A 24,845-nucleotide genomic window follows, 5' to 3' on the forward strand; every position below is an offset into this window, starting at 1 on the left:
ACTTGGAACACCCACTGTTCCCCGACAGGCAACAATGGTAGAACAAGAACTCTTGAGAAAAGTTGCTCATAAAAGCCAACTTTTCTAAAGAGTTGCCAGAAGTTCCACTTCTAAGATTTTTTTTTAATTTAACCATTATGAATGCAACCTTTTTGAAAATGAGTCACCTCCTTCCCTGACATCTCAAAGAAAATGGGGGCGAGGCATTACCTTTGTTTGTAACTCGGGGTCATCACGGTGGATACTACTAACCTAATGCTACACACCCAAGAACAGGCAGGGTGTACACAGTGGGTCTGCCCTGCAGGTCTCCTCCGCTTCCTCATCTGGCCCTTGCTGTGTGGTCCTCAGTGGTTCTTCCTGCACACACACACCCCGCCCCCGTCCCCATGTTGGCTACCAGCAGCCAGTCCTCAGCCCCTGGGTTAAACAGAGGTGAAGGGCACTTAGAACAGAGTAGGGACATAAATGCAAAGGCCCAGGACAACTCTCAAGGCATCAGCCCTGAGTCAAGACACAACCTACACGGGGTGGTGGGAGAGACCACCTCAAAGGATTTGGTTTACTTCTTGCCCATCAGCTGAGTTCCAGCCTAAAGATGTAGGCAAACATTTGCCTCCGTGCAGCCTCCACCTGGATCAGAAACAATTAGCAAAAGTGGCCTCAGACAAAGGCCAAGTCACTGATCAATGCCGGCAGCACCTGGGGCCATTTCCAAGGGTCACTGGTAGAGTGACCTAACCCCACCCCACCCCACCCCCTGGCCACCCCTCCCCTCTCAGGGCAAGGGGACTGGGAGAACCCACCCCACTAACACCAGCAGGCAGAGACTGTCTCTCTCACAGATAAGGCCCTGGGTGGTGTGGGGAGACCGTCTCTACTGCTGTCTGCCCCAAAAAGAGCCTTCAGGCTCCTCCTCCCTACCCTCAGGGCTCTAGACAGGAGGCTACTTGCTCTGTCCCCACCACGTCCCCATGGAGGTGCACACAGGGGCCAGGTGTGCTGGGAGCTCGCTGGCTGTTCTTTTCTGGTTAGCGTTGGCCTGCAAGAACGCCGTGTTCGACATCAGCATGGAGCTTGTTTCTGCGAGCCTTACAAGCATTCCTCAATTCTCACATGACAGAGATTTTCAATCCTTTGAAATCCAACCTCCAAAGCCTCGCCCTGGCCTGCATCACCCTGCCTCTCCCCACTGGTGGCTGCCAGGAGCGCCCGGGGAAGGCCCTGCCCACGCGTTGCTTGGTAACACCACACTGCTTGCAAACCACGGATAATCAGCGAGCCTCAACCTTTTGAGAAAATCCTAAGGTTGGGTTTAGATCCTCCACTACCTTAAATACGAAGACCAACAAGGAGGAAAGAAGATCACAAAATGGGAAGCTGCTTCATTAAATCAACTATTACACTAGCACTCATCCCACCTAACTCAGGAACTACCTTTAACCACTGAAAACCCAAAACAGCCCCTGAAAGTGATTTTGAACTGTAACAGATCCTTCCTAGCTCCACCATACAAAAGCATTTCTCATGTCTCCAAAACAGCATTGTGTCAACAGGCGAATCTAGAAACACAAGGGTACTTGTGTTGGATTTCAGGCTTCTTTTACTGCCAGAAAAAATTCAAGGTTTACTTCTGGTTAAGCTCTAACACCGTGGGCTGCCTGAGCGTCCCGGCACTAGGACGCAGAGCTCCAGCACGTATTCTCTCAAAGACACTAAGAGAATGATCCCCATGGGTGCTGGTCACCGTGCTCATAGAGGCCAGTGTCTCGTTTTCTGCTGGAAACCACTGAGACACTGGCTGCATCACAGCATGAAGCAGCAAGCGCCCTCCGGGTAGCAGCCCAGCCTCACCACACCCAGGATGTGCCTGCTCCCAGCCAAGTCTGATTCCACCCCAGACCGTCACTGTGCTCCCCGGGCCTGCTGCACACCCTGCCTGCTGCACACCCTGCGTATGGGAAAGCGCCCACGCGCCCTCATCTTCGCCCAGCAAGTGCATGCCCACGAGAGACTCACAGACTCCATCTCTCGTCAGGGAGCCAGGGGCACCTGCTGAGTAACAACAAAGACAGCTTGGCCTCTGCCCAGATCATCCGAGTCCCATCTGAGACCCCGGCCTTCCTGCTGGTCCATCTCCAGGAGCTCATTTAGAACGGGGTCTTAGACATGTGGGTGGCTGTTTACAAACTTCCGCACCAGGGCAGCCACACCCACATCCACTAAGGGGCGGTAAAGAGTAGAAGGTGGCTTTCTGAAGGGCTCCAGATGGATCTGAACACACCGTGCTGCTACCGCGGGTGTCAGCACTCCAGCCCCGGCAGCACCCAGGGGACACCCACACCCGAGCTCTGCCCAAATTTACAGTCCCCGTCTGACTTCCTGTCGCCCAAGCCAAGTTCAAGATGCACGTGTCTGACACCTGATGTCAGAGCTCTGAGACCTGATGCCACTGGATGAGTGGTCAGTCGCGGAGACGGTCAGGCTCGCGAGTCACAGCACCCACGATGGCATCGCGGCTCTGTCCTTCGTGCACTGCGGGACCCGGGCACACTGTGTAACAACCTGGCACTATGAGGTCTCTTTCCTAAGATGCAGATAAAACTAATACTCGCCCCCTCGTCTCAGCCGGCCAAAGGAATAAAAGTATTATCACATGTACTTTCTTTTTTTGGGGGGATTTTATTTATGTATTTATTTGACAGAGAAAGACACAGCGAGAGAGGGAACACAAGCAGGGGGAGTGGGAGAGGGAGAAGCAGGCTTCCCGCGGAGCAGGGAGCCCGAGGAGGGGCTCGATCCCCGGGACCCTGGGACCATGACCTGAGCCAGAAGGCAGACGCTTAACGACTGAGCCACCCAGCCACCCCCCTTGCAGCAGTTTGAGAGTTTTCAAGTACTTATTATTACACTGCTACTATTATTATATTACTACACTACTACCAGTACTGCTGTTGCCACTGCCGCCACCACTTCTGAGTGTGAGCCCCTGCCAAAATTGCTACTAATAGTTCTATTACCACTGAGTATGAACTACTACTGTTGTTGCTGTTACCTCAGAATATGAGCCTCTGTTGCTGCTAGCAACACTACTACCGAGTATGTCTCTACTGCCCCTGCTGCTAGCAGTAGTAGTGATACTACTAGTAACAGTACTGCCACTGCTACCGCTAGCAACACTACCATCGAGTATGTCTCTACTGCCCCTGCTGCTAGCAGTAGTAGTGATACTACTAGTAACAGTACTGCCGCTGCTACCGCTAGCAACACTACCATCGAGTATGTCTCTACTGCCTCTGCTGCTAGCAGTAGTAGTGATGCTACTAGTAACAGTACTGCCGCTGCTACCGCTAGCAACACTACCATCGAGTATGTCTCTACTGCCCCTGCTGCTAGCAGTAGTAGTGATACTACTAGTAACAGTACTGCCGCTGCTACCGCTAATAACACTACCATCGAGTATGTCTCTACTGCCCCTGCTGCTAGCAGTAGTAGTGATACTACTAGTAACAGTACTGCCACTGCTACCGCTAGCAACACTACCATCGAGTATGTCTCTACTGCCCCTGCTGCTAGCAGTAGTAGTGATACTACTAGTAACAGTACTGCCACTGCTACCGCTAGCAACACTACCATCGAGTATGTCTCTACTGCCCCTGCTGCTAGCAGTAGTAGTGATGCTACTAGTAACAGTACTGCTGCTGCTACCGCTAGTTAACACTACCATCGAGTATGTCTCTACTGCCTCTGCTGCTAGCAGTAGTAGTGATAATACTAGTAACAGTACTGCCGCTGCTACCGCTAATAACACTACCATCGAGTATGTCTCTACTGCCTCTGCTGCTAGCAGTAGTAGTGATGCTACTAGTAACAGTACTGCTGCTGCTACCGCTAGTTAACACTACCATCGAGTATGTCTCTAATGCCCCTGCTGCTAGCAGTAGTAGTGACGCTACTAGTAACAGTACTGCCGCTGCTACCGCTAGCAACACTACCATCGAGTATGTCTCTACTGCCCCTGCTGCTAGCAGTAGTAGTGATGCTACTATTAACAGTACTGCTGCTGCTACCGCTAGTTAACACTACCATCGAGTATGTCTCTACTGCCCCTGCTGCTAGCAGTAGTAGTGATACTACTAGTAACAGTACTGCCGCTGCTACCGCTAGCAACACTACCATCGAGTATGTCTCTACTGCCCCTGCTGCTAGCAGTAGTAGTGATGCTACTAGTAACAGTACTGCTGCTGCTACCGCTAGTTAACACTACCATCGAGTATGTCTCTACTGCCCCTGCTGCTAGCAGTAGTAGTGACGCTACTAGTAACAGTACTGCCGCTGCTACCGCTAGCAACACTACCATCGAGTATGTCTCTACTGCCCCTGCTGCTAGCAGTAGTAGTGATGCTACTAGTAACAGTACTGCCGCTGCTACCACTAGCAACACTACCATCGAGTATGTCTCTACTGCCCCTGCTGCTAGCAGTAGTAGTGATACTACTAGTAACAGTACTGCCACTGCTACCGCTAGCAACACTACCATCGAGTATGTCTCTACTGCCCCTGCTGCTAGCAGTAGTAGTGACGCTACTAGTAACAGTACTGCCGCTGCTACCGCTAGCAACACTACCATCGAGTATGTCTCTACTGCCCCTGCTGCCAGCAGTAGTAGTGATGCTACTAGTAACAGTACTGCTGCTGCTACCGCTAGTTAACACTACCATCGAGTATGTCTCTACTGCCCCTGCTGCTAGCAGTAGTAGTGACGCTACTAGTAACAGTACTGCCGCTGCTACCGCTAGCAACACTACCATCGAGTATGTCTCTACTGCCCCTGCTGCTAGCAGTAGTAGTGATGCTACTAGTAACAGTACTGCCGCTGCTACCGCTAGCAACACTACCATCGAGTATGTCTCTACTGCCCCTGCTGCTAGCAGTAGTAGTGATACTACTAGTAACAGTACTGCCACTGCTACCGCTAGCAACACTACCATCGAGTATGTCTCTACTGCCCCTGCTGCTAGCAGTAGTAGTGACGCTACTAGTAACAGTACTGCCGCTGCTACCGCTAGCAACACTACCATCGAGTATGTCTCTACTGTCCCTGCTGCCAGCAGTAGTAGTGATGCTACTAGTAACAGTACTGCTGCTGCTACCGCTAGCAACACTACCATCGAGTATGTCTCTACTGCCCCTGCTGCCAGCAGTAGTTGATACCACTAGTAACAGTACTGCCGCTGCTACTGCTACCAAGTATGAGCCCTCCTACTGCTGCTAGTACTAGCAATACCACTACTGAGGATGAGAAACCACCAGGGCCACTACCACCACCACAACTACCGCTGCTGCTACTACTGGGTATGAGCTCCTATCACCACTGCTGCTACCAATACTAACACTACTGAGCACGAGCCCCCACGTTTGCCAGGTACTCCCCTCCCCAATAACCGACATCCCCAAAGAGGCCAGCGCTCTTACCAGTTGCAGGCTCCTTTCGCCCCCAATCCTGGCATCCCTAGATCTCCCAGTAGTAAGTATTACCCGGGCTGGACAACGTGGTCATCAACACTCCCTGTGCCAGAGTGGAGCCTGTCCTCTCAGGAAGAAGCCCAGCTCCTGCAGCCTCAGAGCTCTGTGCCTACTCCTCCCAAGCCCAGCACAGACCTGCAGCTTATTCTGAGATGGGACCACCTGGGACTTAGTGACCCCACCGCACGTGGGCAACAGCCCACAACAGTGAGGGAAACCAGAAGCTCAGTCCAAACACAGCCACAAGGGCCACTCTTTGAGATCTGCCATCTTCAGCTTCTTCAGCACTTGGTAGCAAAGAGAAAGGAGAGAACCAGAGGCCACAAAGGGAGGCCTGCTCCAGGATACGATCTAGCACCAGACTCCAAGGACACGGGTCCCTGCCCACGCCCACCCAGATACCGGACGTGGGCCACAGGCATATGCCAACGCTCGCGGGCTTCCCGACAAGCCGAATCTACAAGCACTCTGCTCTGTGAGGTCAGCAGCCACATCTTATCAGGAAATCCTGCACCCACCAGCCAAATTTTTAAACCCCAACTTGTCACCTTGTGTATTTCAAACTGAGACTTATCGTGACCACTCAGGAACCCCATCACTGGGACATGAGTACATGGGTCAAAGCCAGGCTGGGACAGGCTCGGGGGATTTCCTGTCCCCTCCCTCACCACCCCCCCAGTCAGTCCCACTGCTGTGTATCTCCACCCTGCCCGTCACCAGCCACAGCAGTATCTAGGTGCTGACTGGTGCTCCATGTATTTGCCCCCACCCTCTGGCCAACCCACCTTTGTCATCCAGGGGAACTTCAATCTCCCAGGACCATCAGTCACCTGCTGGCTGACAGACTTTGGTTTTTTCCAGTTACACAGGGCAGGGATCACCTACCTACCACTGCCCTTCCCTACAACAGAGCCTTTAACACAGGAGCTGCCCTTCCCACATACACACCAACCAGCCCACCCATCTCATGCCTGACAAAACAAACTTATGACAACTCACCGCCCTTCTCCACCTAAAACCACCTCTTCACAGCAACCGCAACTCCTATCCCAACTACTCTCATACACTCACAGGGCCACCAGCATCCCTAAGGCAGTACTAAGGTGCAGAGCCAGCCAGGTGGAGCTGCAGCACCCTTCCAGCAGGCCACAGCCCAGAACAGGTAGAGGCTCACTGGCTCCCAGTGGCAGCGCCCAGGAGAACACAGTCTTACTGGACGATCTTGACTGAGGCCCATCGGGCTAATGGAGCTCACTGACCTCACGGCTTTCTGCCTTTGCTCTTCCATTCCACATCACTCCTAGAGTAGCCGCAATGTCACGTCACCAAAGCTCCACCTTCCAACCAGGAATCCACGCCAACAACCAGGGACAGGAAACCAGAATGGGTGGGGCACGAATCCTCCAGAATTCACGGAGCCAGAGCTCCTCCACAGAGGGGTTTTGGCTCATAGTACGTGTCCTGCTGGAAAGGGGGCAGCCCAGAGAACCACGGGCTCCTGAGAGGTCTGGCCAGCTCCAGCCCAGACACAGGGCCCAGGGTTCTGATTCCCTGGAAGGGGGAAAGGCAATAAATCCTTCGCGGGAAAACATTTATCAGATTTGGCTTGGTCAAGTTAGGTGTTATTTGCTGAAAACCTAATAAAATGTTTTATGTTATTCTGGGCTCTGACCCAAATTTACTTCCTCCAAATCAGAGGGCATATACTCCTTGAGGTTGTAGAATCTTCTCTGGGTCAAGGATCACTCTTAGCATTTATAACATTTACTGAGCACCAACAGTATCCTAACAGGGCATAAAACTTCTCAGTGCCACCCTCCCACAATTCACTAGAAGAAAAACAGTAATTCCCCCGAGGTCCACTTACGAATGTGCCTATTCTGAAGATGAATAATAACTGCTGAGCTACGTGCATCACGTTTCCTAGATGTGCTTTATCCTCAGACGTTAAATCACTTGCCACTGTCCCCAGCAGTGCCGCCCACCTCGGTACCCACCCGCACATGCGGAAAAACAACACACCGCACATAAAAGCTTTTACCTCAAATAGCGTAAAAATTCCCAAAACTAAGTAGGATTTCCAGTAACACTTTATGATGGCTTTCGTTAAGGAAGGTTTCCGAGCATCTTTCTCAGCTCTCGAAACTTCTTTATCCCAGTACCTGCGAGGAGAAAAACCAAGCGCGATGAGAAACAGCCTGGCCAAGCGCACACAGGAGCACAGATGACTGCCCCCCCCTCGCCCCGGGGCGGGGCGAGGGGGGCTTCTTCCTCAGCTCTGGCCAATTGTTCACAGGGCCCCCCAGGCGGAATCTGAAGCACCAGAAAAAACATGCCTTGAGGGGAAAAGTTCCAGTCTCAGGAAACAAGTCCCGGCCAAGGATGGCTGGATTGACAGCGCCGGGAGCGGGCCAGGAAGGCAGACAGGTGCACAGACGACCTCCTCCGGTGAGACCATCTCTGGGGACAGAGCTTGGCATCCAGAGCCTTTGCTGCTGGCAACCTCCACTCCACAGAAGCACAAGAAACAGGTTTTCCCCCAGCCACCAAAGTAGGCTAAGCCCGGGGACAGCCTGAGGGGAGGGCAGTGCACGATGGGGGAAGGCAAAACCCATATGAAGTCCCAAACCATGAAGACATACACTTAGAAATTCTCACTCCTCCTTACCCTTCTCATTCCCGCCTGTGCCTTACCCTTGCAACTCTTCTCCCAGATGCCTCGAGCGATCTTCTGGAAGCACCGAATACATATCATCTTCTTCTAATCTCCGTTTGTGACCAATTCTAAACAAGGGGTTCAGCCACCTGTTAAAAAAGTCAAGAGAAAAGGAAAGTAATACACATCCAAATTGCACATCTGTTTAATTAGAATCCTACATCCATGGGTTTAAAAAAAAAAAAGCCTAAAAGACAAAATACCATACGATTTCACTTATATATGGAATCTAAAAACACAATGAACAAACAAAAAGCAGAAAGAGACCCATAAATACAGACAACAAACTGGTGTTGCCGGAGGGGAGGGGGAGTGCAAAAAGGAGGGTCGGAGGTGCAGGCTTCCAGTTACGGAACACAAGTCACAGGGATGAAAGACACAGAGTCGTGTGTGGTGACAGATGGCGGCCACACTTGGGGCGGGCACAGCATAACCCACTGCGTCATCGAAGGGCAACACTGCACAGCTAAAACTAATGTGACACTGTGGGACAACTACAATTTTTTGAAAGTCTACATTAGAGATATTGGGGGGAATAAATATGCGCGAGCACACACACACACACACACACACACACACACACACACACACACACACACACACACCTCTCTACCTCTGAGAGGCCCCAGAAGCAGGGACATACCAGTAGTAAAAAGTATTCTAGGGCCCAGATCTTGGGGGTTTTTACCATACATAGTCACAAAAATTGTTTTTCTTATGAGGAGAACTTCTAAGAACTATTCTCTTAGCAACTTTCAAATATGCAATACAGAATTATTAACTATAGTCGCCATGCCATCCATGACCTCCCCAGGACTTACTTATTTTATAACTAGAAGTTTGTACCATTCGGCCTCCTTCACCCGGATCTGGGTATTTTCATATCTTTCTTCCCTAAAAGGAACCAGGTCTCCTAGAGGAAATGTCTGATTTCAAGGTTGGGGCGGTTTATGAAAGCACCTGACAATTAGCTTTCCTAATTGTAATTTAAATGCCTGACATTAAGCTTCTGATTGCTGAGGCATCCACTTCAAAGCCCTCCATCTCAAATGAAGACATTGCCAGCCACACCAGATAAAGAGCCAGGGGGTCCCTCTTCTTTTAGAACACTCAGGTTGACCTAGATAACTGACCATTTGACCACTGGCTTTTCCATTCCCGGGCTTTAATTCCCTCTAATGTTTTAAGTTCACCAATAAAGAGTGAACTCACGAAACCCGAGGCACCCCACCCTCAACCTCTATAAAGGCAGAACCCCAGATGCAGGTGTGTGCGTGCACACACGCTCCCCACCCTGCTCCTCCTGCTTCCACCTGGCCGGGCGGCCCCGGGCAGGCCATGCACATGCACCCTCTCGAACCCGTGAATAATAAACCTTCTTTTTTCTAAAGCTCCCTAAAGGCCGTTGCTGAGACGCGACTTGCAACCACGAGAATCACAAGGGCTGGTCTGGCCACAGCACTGGCTGCAAAAGCAGAAATGCCTATGGGGCCGCGTGGAGTACGGCCCGGGCGAGCAGAGTCCACATCATTCCCAGCAACAGCAGCTCTTCCACAGGCTGACACCAACCCGGAACAGGCAGAGAAAAGTACAAGATGGGCCTGGAACATCTCACACCACACAATAAGGAAGTGCTCAAGGAATCACAAGGATGTGCCCAAAGGCCAGAGGAGACAGCTTGAAGGGCCCTCACCAGACAAATCTGGGATACTTCCAGCATCAAATAAATAGCCCTGAGTCACACCATTAAGTAATAGAAGAATCCGTGCATCCTTCCTTACTGCCACATAAACGGGAGAGAAGGAAAATTCTGGAATGCAAACAAATACAGAAGGAACCATGGAGTTAGGGAATGACCGATGAAGTTAAAACTCATGGTGAGAAGTGTGATGTGGAGCACAGCATTTCTATAATTTCAAATGAGCTCTACAAGTTACTAATTATGAAAAGAAAACAACTGTACAGAAGATCTAAAGGGCCCTATACAGATCCATTATACGTTACGTAAATGACAACAATTAACACAGAGCCAGCCTAACCATGAACACCATTTCACTGATTTTGCCAGTAAGGACATTTCGGAGGCCAGACGACAACCTGGGAAAGTAGAGATCCTATTTCTCTTATTGACGGCTTTATCCCGAGCACAATACTGGGTACAGAAGAGCGGCTCAAGAATTTTTTTGGTGTTGAATAAATGAATTCTGTGAATCACAAAGGAAGCGAAGAGAGAAACCGAGCTTCAGATTTTGCTAATCCTGGTAGCTTGGTACCTCTAAAGAACCCCAGTCCGGGAGGTGGAAGGCTGGGCTCTGGTTCCAGCAACAGTACTGGGGACACCGCGGTCCCTGACTGCTCCCCGCTCCAAGTTCAGCACTCCTATGACTGCTCGCCGGTCATCCAATATCTCTCCGTCTCAATTTCCTCCCCAGACAAAAGCATAAATCCGTGTGAGCCTTACCACCAAACAGGTTTGAACCACACGGGGCCACCCTTATTGTGCAGATATCCCTGTGGAAAATGCGGAGGCAATTAGCAATGCAGCTTACCCAGATGACAACACCCTGCCCTGAAAATTCTGTTTGCAGAGGAAAAGATGCTCATCACTAGAGAAAAGGAAATCAAACCACAGTGAGACAAAACCTCACACATATCAGCATGGCGACTATCAAAAAAATAAATACATAACAAGTTCGGCGAGAATGTGGGGAAATTGGAGCCCTCGCATGAGCCGTTGGGAAAAGTAAAATGGTGCCGTCGCAAAGTAAAAATATTATGATTCCACTTACTTGGGGTGCTTAGAGTAGTCTAATACGGAGAGCAAGCAGAACTGTGGTTGCCAGGGGCCAGGAGGAGAGGGGAAATGGGGAGTCCGTGCTTAATGAAACACTAATGTAAGATGACAAAAAGGGTCCTGGAGATTGGTTGCTTGAGAATATGAGTGAGCTTACCACCCCTAAACCGTATACTTATAGATGGTTAAGACAGTAAACTTTATGTTATCCGTATTTTACCACAACTTTTTAAAAGTTAGTGAGAAAAAAATTCTGGATGTGTCATAATTCTCCAGACTGTGCCTACTTTCTGGTTTGGTTGTATGACCTTGAACTAGCCATATGACCTCTCAGTATTGACCTCTGGCAAACGGGGAGAACACCTCCCCAGGCTGCTGAGGGGAGCAGCTGGGGTTGCTTTGAACGCTACAAAGACCCACCAAATACCAGCCTTGACGGTGACATAGCTCTTAAGCAATCACATTCGGGACCCCTTAAAAAGGCTCTAATAACTTAGATGAAGTTACTCAATTAAGCAAACTTTTTTTACCCCAGATCTTGATTTAAAGACCTCCCGATCCCCTTCAGTGCCCAAATCCCAAAAAGCCAGGCTGAGCCCCACAGACACCAACAAGGGCCAAAGGCTTACTTTTCCATCTGATGGTGAGCCTACTTTGTGCCACCAGCTAAGTAAGGAATTGGACGTGGAGACCTGAGTCAACAGACCTCTGACTTCTAATGTATCCCTGGGGACCTTTAGTCAACAATTCCAAACCACTGCCGAATGAGCCATCTTGCAACCCAGTTCTGCCCCAACAGTCCTTCCCTCCTCAGCTTACTCTCTCCTTACCTCCTGCACAGCCCTGAACACAGCAGCGGGATTGCCTCCAGTCCACCAGACTATCAGCTCCTCAGGACAATGACGATTCCCATACCACTTGCAATCTCCATGACCGAACACAGAGCCTGGTACATCATGATGCCTGGGCACAGATGTCACAGGAACCCATCCAGTACAAGAATCCATCCATTGCAAGGTTGGAACACCCACCCTGCAGGTGAGCTATCCTCAAAATGGGTCATTACCCCAGCTCCCTCTGCTCCCTCCTCCCCCCTCCAATGACCCTCAAAATGGGTCATTACCCCAGCTCCCTCTGCTCCCTCCTCCCCCCTGCAGCTGTGGACCCTGCAGAGGCCTCTGACCTCAACTTTGGAGCTTCCAGGGCTCACGGCTGGCCTTCCTGTCTTCCTCCTCTCCTACCAGCTAATCCAACACCTCTTCTTCATCATTCCTCACCACACCCCTCTCCCCGCTACCAACACCAACAACCTAGACTCTACAACCATCATGCATGGATTACTGTCCTAATCCCCCCTCTATAAAAAAAATTTTTGCATACAATTCAGTACCAGTGAGAAGAATCACGAGGAAGCTACTACTCCTGCTGGCCAACTCCCAAGACTGTGAAGGGATTAAAGCACCACTGGTTGGAACTAGCAAGGAGGAGACAAGCAGCAGGATCTAGTCACTACAACCAGCAATGGCCCCCGCTAGGCACAGGATTCAGTCATCACCAAGATCCCCTTCTGAGCCCGAGAGTGCCTGGTACCGCCTCTTCTCTGACCGTCCGGTCATTAGTGCCTGTTCAAATGCTTTCTTCCAAATTGTTGAAGGACACTTTATCCCCATAAAGGAAGCTCTTCCTTCCAAGCTGCCACCTACAGCTGACCCCTGTCCCCAACCCTCCCTCCCAGCCCTCCAGGAAGCTCTCTGGAACTGGCTCTCATGAGTGACTAACTCCCCTGTGCCCTCCGCTCCATGCTCTTAGCAGAGCCCTGGCTGGCCCCTGGGGACACAACTTCCTTGCAGCCTCGAGGTGGCCCTTCAGTTTCCCAATTCTGTTTTCTAGCCCCAGGCCCTGCCTGTGCCTCCTAGCTGTCTACACCCCTGGGCAGCTCCAAAAGCCATGGCACCTGCTATCACTGCAGCATCTAAAACGTTCTCTGTCGGGGCCCCTGGGTGGCTCAGACGGTTAAGCGTCTGCCTTCGGCTCAGGTCATGATCTCAGGGTCCTAGAACCGAGTCCCGCATGGGGCTCCTTGCTTAGCAAGGAGCCTCCTTCTCCCTCTCCCTGCCACTCTCCCAGCTTGTACTTTCCCTCTCTCTCTCTTTCTCTGGCAAACAAATAAAATCTTTAAAAAAATAAAATAAAAATGAAAAAATAAGTAAAACATTCTCTGTCACTGCCTATCATTCTTCGGGGACTTTAGCAGATCAGGCTTCTCCCTGACCCCCCAACTCCCTGCATCATTCTAAGTGATCTCCACACCCAACACAAAGGGCATCCCAAACCCCAGCTGCTCACATTCATCTCTTCTTCTGGAACATTCCTGCCTCTCATTCTTCTGAGGAACACATCAAGGATGGGCTTTCAGACCTCCGCAACGCTCACCGATGGCTGTGAGCCTCTCACCTACTCTGCAAGCCACTGACTAGAGTGCAGCCTTGTGCTTTCTCCAGAGGACAGCTGTCCATCCCCGGCCTTCCAATACCATCCAGCTGCCGACAGCCAGGCCTCTCCCACCAAAAGTTGGATTCCTATGGCGAAGTGCCTACTTGTCACCTCCTCTCAGATGCCAAGAGGCAGCCCCCTTAACCTCCACAATGGAGCTCCTGATTTCCCTGCCAAAACTATTCTTCCCCCGCTCTGTAAATGTCAACCTCAAAGAGCCCACCGCTCAGACCAGAAACCCAGTCATCACCGGAAGCCTCCTTTCCCCTCAGCCAACCCATCAACTCGGCCCACGGCTGACCTCCTGACCCCATCCACCTGTTGGAGCCTCTGCTTCCCCCACCAGGTCTCAGTGCTATAACAGCCCGCTAACTGGCCTACCTGCTCACACTCTTGGTTTCCCAGTCTTTCTACAGAAAAGTCAGAATGACTTCGTAAAAACACAAGGCCATGTTGTTCTGCAGCAGAATGATGCCTCACCTCCCAATGGGGTCCCCCCCAGCTCACCAGCCCCATCTCCAGCCCAGTCCCCCTCGCCCAGTGTTCCAGCCATGCCCGCTTGCTGGGGTTCCAAGTTCCTGTTGGCTGGATCCTTTGCTGAGAACAAATGCTCTTCCCCATTTTCCCCCACGATGGCACCTTTTCTCCTCCAGTTCCCAAACTCACGGTGACCTCCACGGCAAGGCCTAGGCTACCTGCTCTTAAAAAACCAAACACACCCTGATTCTCTACTGTATTTCCCTCTTCTTTATTTACCCCTTTACTACAATCTCTTTGTTGAGAGAAAAACATTCACTTATTTTGTCTCTCTCCCCTTTAGAACAAGAGCTCCATGAGGGCAGGACACAGTCTTTCTATGGTGTTCCCTGTGCCTGGCACACAGTGGATCATTCTGAATAAGTGAATGCACGGCTCTCCCCTGGGTGAGAAGCAGGGGCAGAGAACACAAAGACAACCCTCCTTAAGCTCTTAGATGAACAGGGAATGTGTAAGTCAACTGAGGTCAGTAAATCATTCAACAAATGCCCTAGCCCCAATTAAATAAATCATTTATTGTTAAAAGGATGTATTTTAAAGCACTTCTGGCTGTGGCTAATTATTAGTCATTGGGTTAATTTTCCCTGGAGATTCTGCCAACCTGTCACTGGAGGCTCGTAGGTCCAGCCTGGGGACTCCATCAGGGCAGAGCTTGGGGGGGACAAGGAGTGGAGGGAGGCAGGGCACTCAGGGTCAAGGAGACCAAGCGCAGGGCCTGGGGTGAGTGACAAATGAGAGGATCTCACAGTAAGACCCACACTAGCTCATTTGAACCCCCTTCCCCTAAAAGCAGGAGTTCTTAAGCTCGGCACTCCTGACACTTGGGGCTGGATGCTTCTTCGGTGCAGGGGCTGTCCTGTGTATTACAGAACAGCTAACAGCATCCCCAGACTCTATCCTCAGGATGCCAGTAGCATCTCCCTTCCCCAAGTTGCAACAAGCAAAAATGTCTCCAGACACTGCCGGATGCCAAAATCCCCTGGGGCCAGAACCACTGTCCTGAGCCTTTTCTCTTTCTGGAAAAGCCATAAAACTTTACTTCAAATGTTCCCAAAGAGTCACCACAGGGCATTGGCAGCAGTCCCTTAGCCACCAAAACAAGGATAATGGTACAAACCCATATCTATATTCATCGGTCCAATTCCCCTCCAGGGGCTCACAGTCCAGGTCCAGTGAGTGAGGGATTTATGTTGAAGAACTACAGTATGACATGACAAGGGTGATCATGAGCCCTACAGAAGATCAATTTCTTGGCTTTTTTCAGGTCACTCACCAGTGACTGATCTCCTGTACAGCATAGATTCTCAAAGTGGGATCCCCAGACCAGCAGCATCAGCCTCCTTGCTGAAAATGCAGACCTTGAGGCCCCACTGCAGACCTCTGACTCAGAAACTCTGGAGTGGGGCCAGCACTCTGTACCTTACTGACTCTCCCAGGTGATGCAGACGCAGGCTCAAGTTGGAGACTGTGCCATACAGTGTGCTTGGCATGACCATCGGGAGGCTCTCGCCTGGGACTTATACCAAGAGTCCCAACCCTGGCTAAATATCAAAATCCCAATCTCAACCTGGAGAGTTCTGAAACCAAGACTAACAGATGGCAAAGCCCCATCCAATGACTGAATAAGAGTAAGCCAAGATAGAACCCAACTGGTTGGCCTTTTCCAAAGGCCCCCCAAGCCCTGCCAATTCTGGTCATTGGCCAGGTCCAGGAACCATTTGCACCATGAAAAGTGGAAAGCATATACACCTGGGGGCCCTCAAAGGAGGTTTGGGAGGGTTACCAGGAAGAGACAAAGCTTTTGAGTAAAATTCAGGAGAATCATTTAGACCCCACTGAGGAGACAAGGCAAGAAAGAAGAATTTTTCGGAAAAACAAAACCAGACATGCAAAGACATACTGCCTAGGAACAGCAGGTTCAAAACTGCATGGGGTTTGGTGTGGTAACGGGGCAACCAAAGGTCTTATATTCCAAATGAACTTTATCCTTTACCCTAGAAAAGGGAAACAGTACAAGTGTTCAAGCCACTTTGTAGATGATGGACTTTGGAAGGTAAGGAAACCAGTCAGGAATGAGATTTTAAAGAAACATTAAGAAAGGACAATAAGGGGCGCCTGGGTGGCTCAGTCAGTTAAGCATTTACCTTCAACTCAGGTCATGATCCCAGGGTCCTGGGATCGAGCCCCGCATCGGGCTCCCTGCTCAGCAGGGAGCCTGCTTCTCCCTCTTCCTCTGCCTGCCGCTCCCCCTGCTTGTGTGTGCTCTCTCTGACAAATAAATAAATAAAACCTTTTAATAAGAAGGAAGGAAGGAAGAAACAAAAGGCCACATTCCTTCATGCAAGGAAACTAGATCCAATTTACTCTCCCAGCCTCACTCCCCTCTAGTTAAAACAAATCTCACCTCCCTTTGCTTGGTCCTCACTCTGGGACTGCCACTCCACCATAAAGATAAGTCACATGATCAAAAATCAGAGTTTAAAATTCAATATCCTATTACTAATTTACTCTATCAAAACAAGAACGTTGCAACTCAAACCATCCCTTAAAAAAACTTTAAGGGGCGCCTGGGTGGCTCAGATGGTAAAGCGTCTGCCTTCGGCTCAGGTCATGATCCCAGGGTCCTGGGATCGAGTCCTGCATCGGGCTCCCTGCTCAGCGGGAAGCCTGCTTCTCTCTCTGCCTCTCTCTCTCTCTCTCTCTCTCTCTCTCTCTGACTCTCATGAATAAATAAATAAAACATTTTAAAAAAATTAAAAAAATAAAAAAACTTTAATATCCCTATTTAATAGCAACTGAAGCATCTATCAAATTTATTCTTAAATTCCTTAAATTGGCATTGCAGTAATATATATTTTAAAATTCTGTATTTTATTTACTAAATATCTAAAAAACTACATCCACAAGGAACTCTGCTTACCATCAAAACACACTAAATTCATTCCCATTAAAATAAGATACTAAGGGGCGCCTGGGTGGCTCAGTCATTAAAGCATCTGCCTTTGGCTCAGGTCATGGTCCCAGGGTCCTGGGATCGAGCCCCGCGTCGGGCTCCCTGCTCCGCAGGAAGCCTGCTTCTCCCTCTCCCACTCCCCCTGCTTGTGTTCCCTGTTACTGTGTCTCTCTCTGTCCAATAAATAAATAAAATCTTTAAAAAATAAAATAAGATACTAAAAAGGGATGGCTCATCACATACTAGTAACAGCTATCGAAGGGGTGGGAGGGGAGCAAAGATAAAGAAAAGTAATAAAACTTATATACAGATAGTTTTACAAAAGTAGAAAGTCCAACTCAAAAGTACTAAGGGCAAATGGTAAGACGTGTAATCAATAGACCAAAATCAACTGCTTTACTCTATTCTAATGATACTGTGGAGGGGAGTGGCTTCTGATGATAAATTACTTAAGATTTTAACTTCAAAGAATAAGTGGCAAAAAGTCTTTAGAAATTAGTAATTAACTTTAAAATGGAGAAACCTGGTAGATACCATCTTAACCAAGTGATAAAAGTTACCACCACCAGTAATGAGACAAGCGGACATCATGTGCATAGGACTGCACTGAGCGTTTACTTCTTGGTGTTCCTACTATGAAGAAACATCAGACAAGCCTAAATTGAAGAACATTCTACAGAGTAATAATCTACACATTCTTCAAAAATACCGACAACATGAGAGATTGCATAAGGTATTCCATACTGAAAGACGCTGAAGAGATATGAAAACTAAATACAACGTGTTATCCTGGGCCTAAAATGGGTAACGTAAGCAAACTGATTATGCAGTCAGAGAATTAGATGGTAGTAACGTTATCAACTTTAATTTCTGAGTTTGATCAGAATACCCTGGTAACGCAAGAAAGTATCCTTATTTTCAGGAAATCCATGCTAAAATGTTCAGAGAGTAACGGAGCATCATGCCTGCGATCTACTTTCAAAGAGGTCAGATAAAAAGGAATAATATGATAGAATGGCAACTATGCTAGTCTCTAATGTTAGGGAATATGGATGAAGGGCATATGAGTTCTGTGTACCACTCCTGCAACTTTTCTGTCAAGTTAAAATTATTTCAAAGTAAAAAGTTAAAAAAAAAAAAAAAGTAGCAGGGGCGCCTGGTTGGCTCAGTCGGCTAAGCATCAGACTCTTGATTTCAGCTCAGGTCGTGATCTCAGGGTCATGAGATCGAGCCCCATGTCGGACTCTGTGCTCAGCTCAGTGTGGGGTCTACTTGGTATTCTCTCTCCCTCTCCCACTCATGCTCTCTTTCCCTTTCTCTGAAATAAATAAATCTAAAAAAAAAATAAATAAAACTCTATGGCCCACAACTAACTTCATATTCATCAGTGAAAAGCTGAAAGCTTTACCTCTAAGATCAGAAACAAGACAAGGATGCCCACTCTCATGACTCATATTCAACACAGTAGTATTGGAAGTCCTAGCCAGAGCAATTAGGCAAGAAAAAGAAATAAAAGGCATCCAAATTGGAAAGGAAGAAGTAAAACCTTCACTATTTGCAGATGACAGATGACATGACACTATATATAGAAAGCCCTAAAGACTCCACCAAAATGTTAGAATAAATGAATTCAGTAGTTTCAGGATACAAAATCAATATACACAAATCTGCTATTTCTATACATTAACAAAATAAGAGAAAAATATTAAAAACAATCCCACTTACAATTGCATCAAAAATGTTAAAATAAATGAATTCAGTAAAGCTTCTGGATACAAAATCAATATACACAAATCTGCTGTTTCTATACATTAACAACAAAGTAGGAGAAAGAAATTAGGAAAACAATCCCATTTACAATTTCATCAAAAAGAATAAAATATCTAGGAAAAAATTTAACCAAGGAGGTGAAAGACCTGCACTCTGAAAACTGTAAGACACTGATGAGTGAAGACATGAATAAGCGGAAGGATGCTTTGTGTTCATGAATTAAAAGAATCTTGTTAAAACGTCCATACCACAAAAGCAATCTACAGATTTAATGCAATCCCTATCAAAATTCCAATGCCATTTTTTACAGAAATAGAATAATTATAAAATCTGTACAGAACCACGAAAGACCCCAAATAGGGGCACCTGGGTGGCTCTGTTGGTTAAGCATCTGCCTTCGGCTCAGGTCGTGATCCCAGGGTCCTGGGATCGAGCCCCGCATCGGGCTCCTTGCTGAGCAGGGAGCCTGCTTCTCCCTCTCCCACTCCCCCTGCTTGTGCTCTTTCTCTCGCTCGCTCGCTCTCTGACAAATAAAATCTTTAAAAAAAATAATTGTCAGAGAGAGATAGACAAATATCACATGGTATTACTAGTATGTGGAATCTTAAACAAAATGTCGAAGTCATCTAAATGAAATAGAGAAGAGTGGTTGCCAGGGGCAGGAGGGAGGGGTGAAGGGGGAGGTAGGAGAGACTAGTAAAAAGGGTACATACTTTCAGCTATGAAATGACTAAGGGCTGGGGCTCTAATGTGGAATATGGTGACTATAGTTGATAACACTGTACCATATCATTGAAATTGGCTAGGAGAGAACTCAAATGTTCTCACCAAAAAAAGGGGGGGGGGGATATGAGGTGATGATGGAGGTGTTAATTAAACTAGATGGTGGAGGAATCCCCTAGCAATGTATACATATATCAAAGCATCACACTGTACTCCTTGAATACCTTACCATTTTGTCAATTATGCCTCAAAACTGGGCTAAAAAAAAAAAGAAGACTTTGGCTGGCATTGTCCCCCCTTCCTGGGCTTTGTCCTAGTTCCTTTAAATCCCTGGAATTTTACAAATAACAAGAGTGTGGGCCCTGATGGTTTATGCTAACTAGAGTGACTCATGGTGGCCCCACGTGAGTTTATGCTAACAGATGACTTAGGATGGGAGTTCCAAAGACAAACCATATGACTGATCAGAGCGTTGGGCCTTTAAGTGATAGGGCACCAGCCAAACCTCTGTGGGAGGAGGCTGGAGATTGAAATCAATCGCATCATCAGTGATTCCATTGATGATGCCTACATAAGAAAATCACAATAGAAACTCTGGACACCAAAGCTTGGGGGAACTTTCTTGGTTGGCAATATTCTTGAGTATTGTCACACACTGATGTGCCAGGAGGGTGATACATCGTGACTCCACAGGGATAAGACAAGGCAGCTTCCAGCTTGGGACTCCCCCAGACCTCACCACCCTCCCTTTGGTTCCAATTTATATCTGTTGGTTGTAATAAACCTGTAATTTGTAAAGACAGCACTTTCCTGAGTTGTAGGTGTTGTTCTGGCAAATTACTGAACCTAAGTGGGTTGTGGGAACCCCTGACTTTGTAGCCAATTGGGTCAGAAATGAGGGTGGCCTGGGAACCCCCAAACTTGCAACTGCTGTCTGAAGAGAGGGCAGTCAAATGGAAGGCGGCACCCTTCACCTGTGAGGTTTGGATGAACTCCAGGTAGTTGGGGCCAGGGAACTCCGTGCAGGGGGAGCTCTCGCTAAAGCTCCAGGCCAGGTGCTCACATCTCAAGACACCACGTCTTTAGGTTGGCCTTGAGGTCAGCTCACCACTGGCTGCCCTGCTCTGACCACCCCTTTCCCCCATGGCCTCCCTGTCCTCACCTAAGTTAATACAAAACGACAGTCCAGACCTGGCACTCACCAGCCTGTCACTGTCACTACGAACACTTCGGCCTGCACTGAATCCAAAGACTAGAAAGGTCTTAAAAGCTCTCTCCCCTTGCCTTGTGACCACATGCTCTAACTCTAGGACAGAGTTCTCATGTAAGCTGTGATGAAATCACCTGAGAAGCTCATTAACAATAAACCCAAAACCCCTCACTGGGGTTCTGTTTCCGAAGATCTGAGGCAGAGACCGAGAATTTGCATTGAGAGGATCTCCTCGTGGGTTTGGTCTGGAGTTGCATGCAGAATTAATTATGCTTCCACACTCGACAGTCACAAGAAGGTGGATGGTAAATCATTCTTCGATCATAGGGGGTTAGAGAACATTCCTTGCAAAGCTGGTACAGCCTATGAACCCCAGAGACAAAACCTGGCCCTAAGATGTCAAGGTCAGTTAAATAATTAAACTAGGACCCAGTAAATCATGAATCCCAGGCTTCAGGGTATGTGGTCTGAGGAAGCCTGAAAAGGACATATCCAAGAGCCCTTCCTCCCCAGAGAATTAGCTGTGGTGGATGCCTGGGGAAAGAGAGGAAGCAGGGATTTTGGACATTGCCCAGCAGACCAGCTACCAAATGAGGACATACAGGCCCCAGCCCCCAGTGTCCCCCAGCCATGTCTCCACTGATCACTGGCTCGTAAGTGGAACAGGGATAAGGCTCCAAACAGCTGTGGGACGTGACAGCAGCGACACACGTGGGGTACAGGGCCTCTCGGTAGAGGGAAGGGGAGCACCTGAGCTTCACCAGGCCACTATGAAGAAAGCAGTATTCAAGTCAGGGGCATCTTGGTCCTCCCTCATTGGTTAAGGGGCTTGCTCGAGAAAACAGCCAACATGCTCAGGAAACCCAACAGTAAATCATGCTGGGAGACCATAAGCCTTGCTGGGAATCATAATTACAAATTATGTAATTATGTCATACAAATATGACAAATTGAAAGTACTACACCAGACCCAATTTATATACATATGTGTATACATATAAATTGTGTGTGTGTGTATATACACACAAGGGTTTTTTTTTTTTTCATTCCAATATTAGCTGGCCTATGAGTTAACTGACACATTTACAAGATTGTAAGATCTCAAAACTGATCCAATTTTTCTCTAAAACAACTCAGGAAGGGGCACCTGGGTGGCTCAGTCAGCTAAGCGCCCAACTCTTGGTTTCAGCTGAGGTCATGATCTCAGGGTCATGGGGTCAGGCTCCACACTCAGCGGGGAATCTGCTTGAGATTATCTCCCTCTGCCCCTCCCACCACTCGCGTACATGCATGTGGGGTCTCTCAAATAAAATAATAAAATCTAAAAAAAGAAAAAAAAAACTCAGGAATACATAATTAAACCTACAAAGCCAGAGAATCCTTTGCCTCGAAAATTTACCTTTTTAGAAACTTACTCCACAGAACCACGCTTTAAATCTTGTAAGAGAAGGTCACCAAAAAACAAAGAGGTGGGGAGGGCCACCATCTTCTCTTCCCAGTGCCAAGGCTGGTGCCTGGGGCAGAGAAGGTGCTTGTTATGTATTTTTGAGAAGAATGATTATATGGTTCAGAATTAAAGAATCCAAAGAATTTGATGATAATCAAAATCCTACTTTAAAAAGTATCCAAATTGCAAATGCCCCAAAACAGATAAATGGCTAAAATACATTAACATGATGGAACATCTTAGAGCTACTTTAAAAGACAAACATAGGACTTGTGTTACTAAAAGGTGTGTTTATATTAAACACGGCATTTTAGGGCGCCTGGGTGGCTCAGCCGTTTAAGCGGCTGCCTTCGGCTCAGGTCATGATCCCCGGGTCCTGGGATCCAGCCCCACACTGGGCTCCCTGCTCAGCAGGGAGCCTGCTTCTTCCTCTCCCTCTGCCTGCCACTCCCCCTGCTTGTGCTCTCTCTCTCTCTCTCTGTGTGTCAAATAAATAAAATCTTTTAAAAAATAAACACTGCATTTTAAAAACAGATTGTGAAAGCACTGGAGTATGCACACATTAAAAATATGACAAAGCAGGGACGCCTGGCTGACTCAGCTGGTAGAGCATGCAACTCTGATCTCAGGATTGTGAGTTCAAGCCCCACACTGGTTGTAGAGACTATTTTTTTTTTAAGATTTAATTTTATTTATTTGTCAGAGAGAGAGCACTCGCATACAAGCAAGGGGGGCATCAGGCAGAGGGAGAAGCAGGCTCCCCTCTGAGCAAGGAGCCCGATGCGGGACTCAATCCCAGAACCCTGGGATCATGACCTGAGCCAAAGGCAGACACTTAACCAACTGAGCCACCCAGGTGCCCCAGAAGCTGGCAAAATCTTATTCTAGAACTTGGGTGGTAGTTACAAGGGGGTTAACCTTACAACAATTCTCTCTGTCTTTATTTCGTATAATATTCTGCCTGTTTTATAAAATAAGGGTTAAAAACTGTGGTGTTAAGTGAGAAGTATAACGGACAAGTGTAAGTTATATATAATCATATATTGACCATTTCCTAGAAATACTTGTGAAAAGCACATAACAAATGTATACAGTGACCTAATAACAAAAGTAGATTTTGCTACCCTCCCTTAAGGGGGGAAAAAATCTGCATTAGGCTGCTAGGACTGCTGTAACAAAATACCACAGACAAGATGGTTTTAACAACAGAAATTTATTTTCTCACAGTTCTGGAGGCTAGAGGTCCAAGATCAAGGTGTTGGTAGGGTTAGTTTCCTCTGAGGCCTCTCTCCTCAGCTTGCCGAGGGCCACCTCCTGTGTCCTCACATGGCTTTTCCTCTGTATGCATACCCCCCTGGTCTATCTACATGCGTGCAAATTTTCTCTTCTCCTAAGGACACCCATCAGCCTGGATTAGGGCCCATCCTCATGTCTTCATTTCAATCACCTCTTTTTTAAAAGCCCTAACTCCAAATACAGCAGGTACTGAGCCTTGGGGTTCCAATGAGTTTGGAGACACACAATTCAGCCCATAACTCTATTGCTCACCCTCAGACTTAACCAAAAAAAAAATGGACACCAACATGCAGGACTAGGAAGAACAGAGTTGAGGCAAGCCTGGCCATGAGCTAAAAACTCCTGACACGCCTAGATGGGTACTCAGTGTTCATTATACTGCTCCCTCTATTGCTGGTCATTATCCACCATAAAAGGGAAGGAGGAATAGAAACAGGAGGAAAACCCACATTTGTGTAAGTTTTAGAGGCTGGGTATTTTCTCCATCCAACAATTAAATAGGTGTCATTTATGGTTAAGAACAAAATTTTTTTTTTCTCTAATCAGCAGTAAATATTTTTTAAATAATTTAATTAGGGGTGGCTGAGTCAGTTCAGCATCGGAGTCTTGATTTCGGTTCAGGTCATGATCTCAGGGTTGTGGGATGCAGCCCCAAGGTGGGCTCCACGATCAGTGCGGAATCGGCTTGAGGTTCTCACTCTCCCTCTGCCCCTCCCCACCCTCGTGTGCATGCACCTGCCACGAGAAAAGGAGCAGTGGAAGGGAAGATGGGCGTCTATTGACCACTGAACCACACCCACAGCTTAGCTCACCTAATTCCACTCCTTGGCCCATTTGTGAGTCTGATGCTCCCTCGTCTCCTTATCCTAGGCACAGGACTTGCCTCTATTTCCTGGCCACCCCCTTACAGTTAGGTGAGAGACCATGTGGCACAGGACAGCAAGGGATGCCTGTCACTCACAGGTAGGGCTCAGGCCTTCAAACCATGTGCACACCTCTCCACACTCCCCCTCTTCCCACCCTCCCAACCTGGATGAGGTAGCAACCCAGCTTCAACCAATAGGAGCCTGGCCTAGGTCCTTGCATACACATCACCTGGGACCTGTTAAAATGCAAATTCAGATTCACCAAGTCTGGGGCGGGGCCTGAGACTCTGCATTTCTCCCAGGCACCAGGTGATGGCCAGGGGACTGGTCTACAGACCACACTTCCAGTAGCAAGGCTCTAGGCAGAGCCTCCCACCGGAGAGCTTCTCCTCTCGGACTCCTCAGACACAGTGATCAAATGAGCAGTGGAAGACGCAGCAGGAAGACCCAACCAGAAACAGCCAGCAGGCCTGCCGCTCTTGACCCGTATCACAGGTCAACTCAGACCTATGAG

General features: G+C 48.2%; 1 protein-coding gene across 1 annotated transcript in view; it reads right to left on the bottom strand.

The window, feature by feature from the left end:
- The window catches only part of ABCC4 (ATP binding cassette subfamily C member 4 (PEL blood group)), a 246,481-nt gene that overhangs the window by 199,482 nt on the left and 22,154 nt on the right, over positions 1 to 24,845 (bottom strand). The window contains exons 2-3 of the mRNA XM_028112074.2: positions 8,221 to 8,331; positions 7,568 to 7,688 (exon numbers count right to left, since the gene is read on the bottom strand). Of these exons, the coding sequence (XP_027967875.1) occupies positions 7,568 to 7,688; positions 8,221 to 8,331 (232 nt within the window). The remainder of the gene's footprint in view (positions 1 to 7,567; positions 7,689 to 8,220; positions 8,332 to 24,845) is intronic.

This window comes from Eumetopias jubatus, unplaced genomic scaffold (assembly GCF_037043125.1).
Source record: "Eumetopias jubatus isolate StellerSeaLion01/CBP00866 unplaced genomic scaffold, mEumJub1_p1.0 scaffold_3, whole genome shotgun sequence".
Taxonomy (NCBI): Eukaryota; Metazoa; Chordata; class Mammalia; order Carnivora; family Otariidae; genus Eumetopias; species Eumetopias jubatus.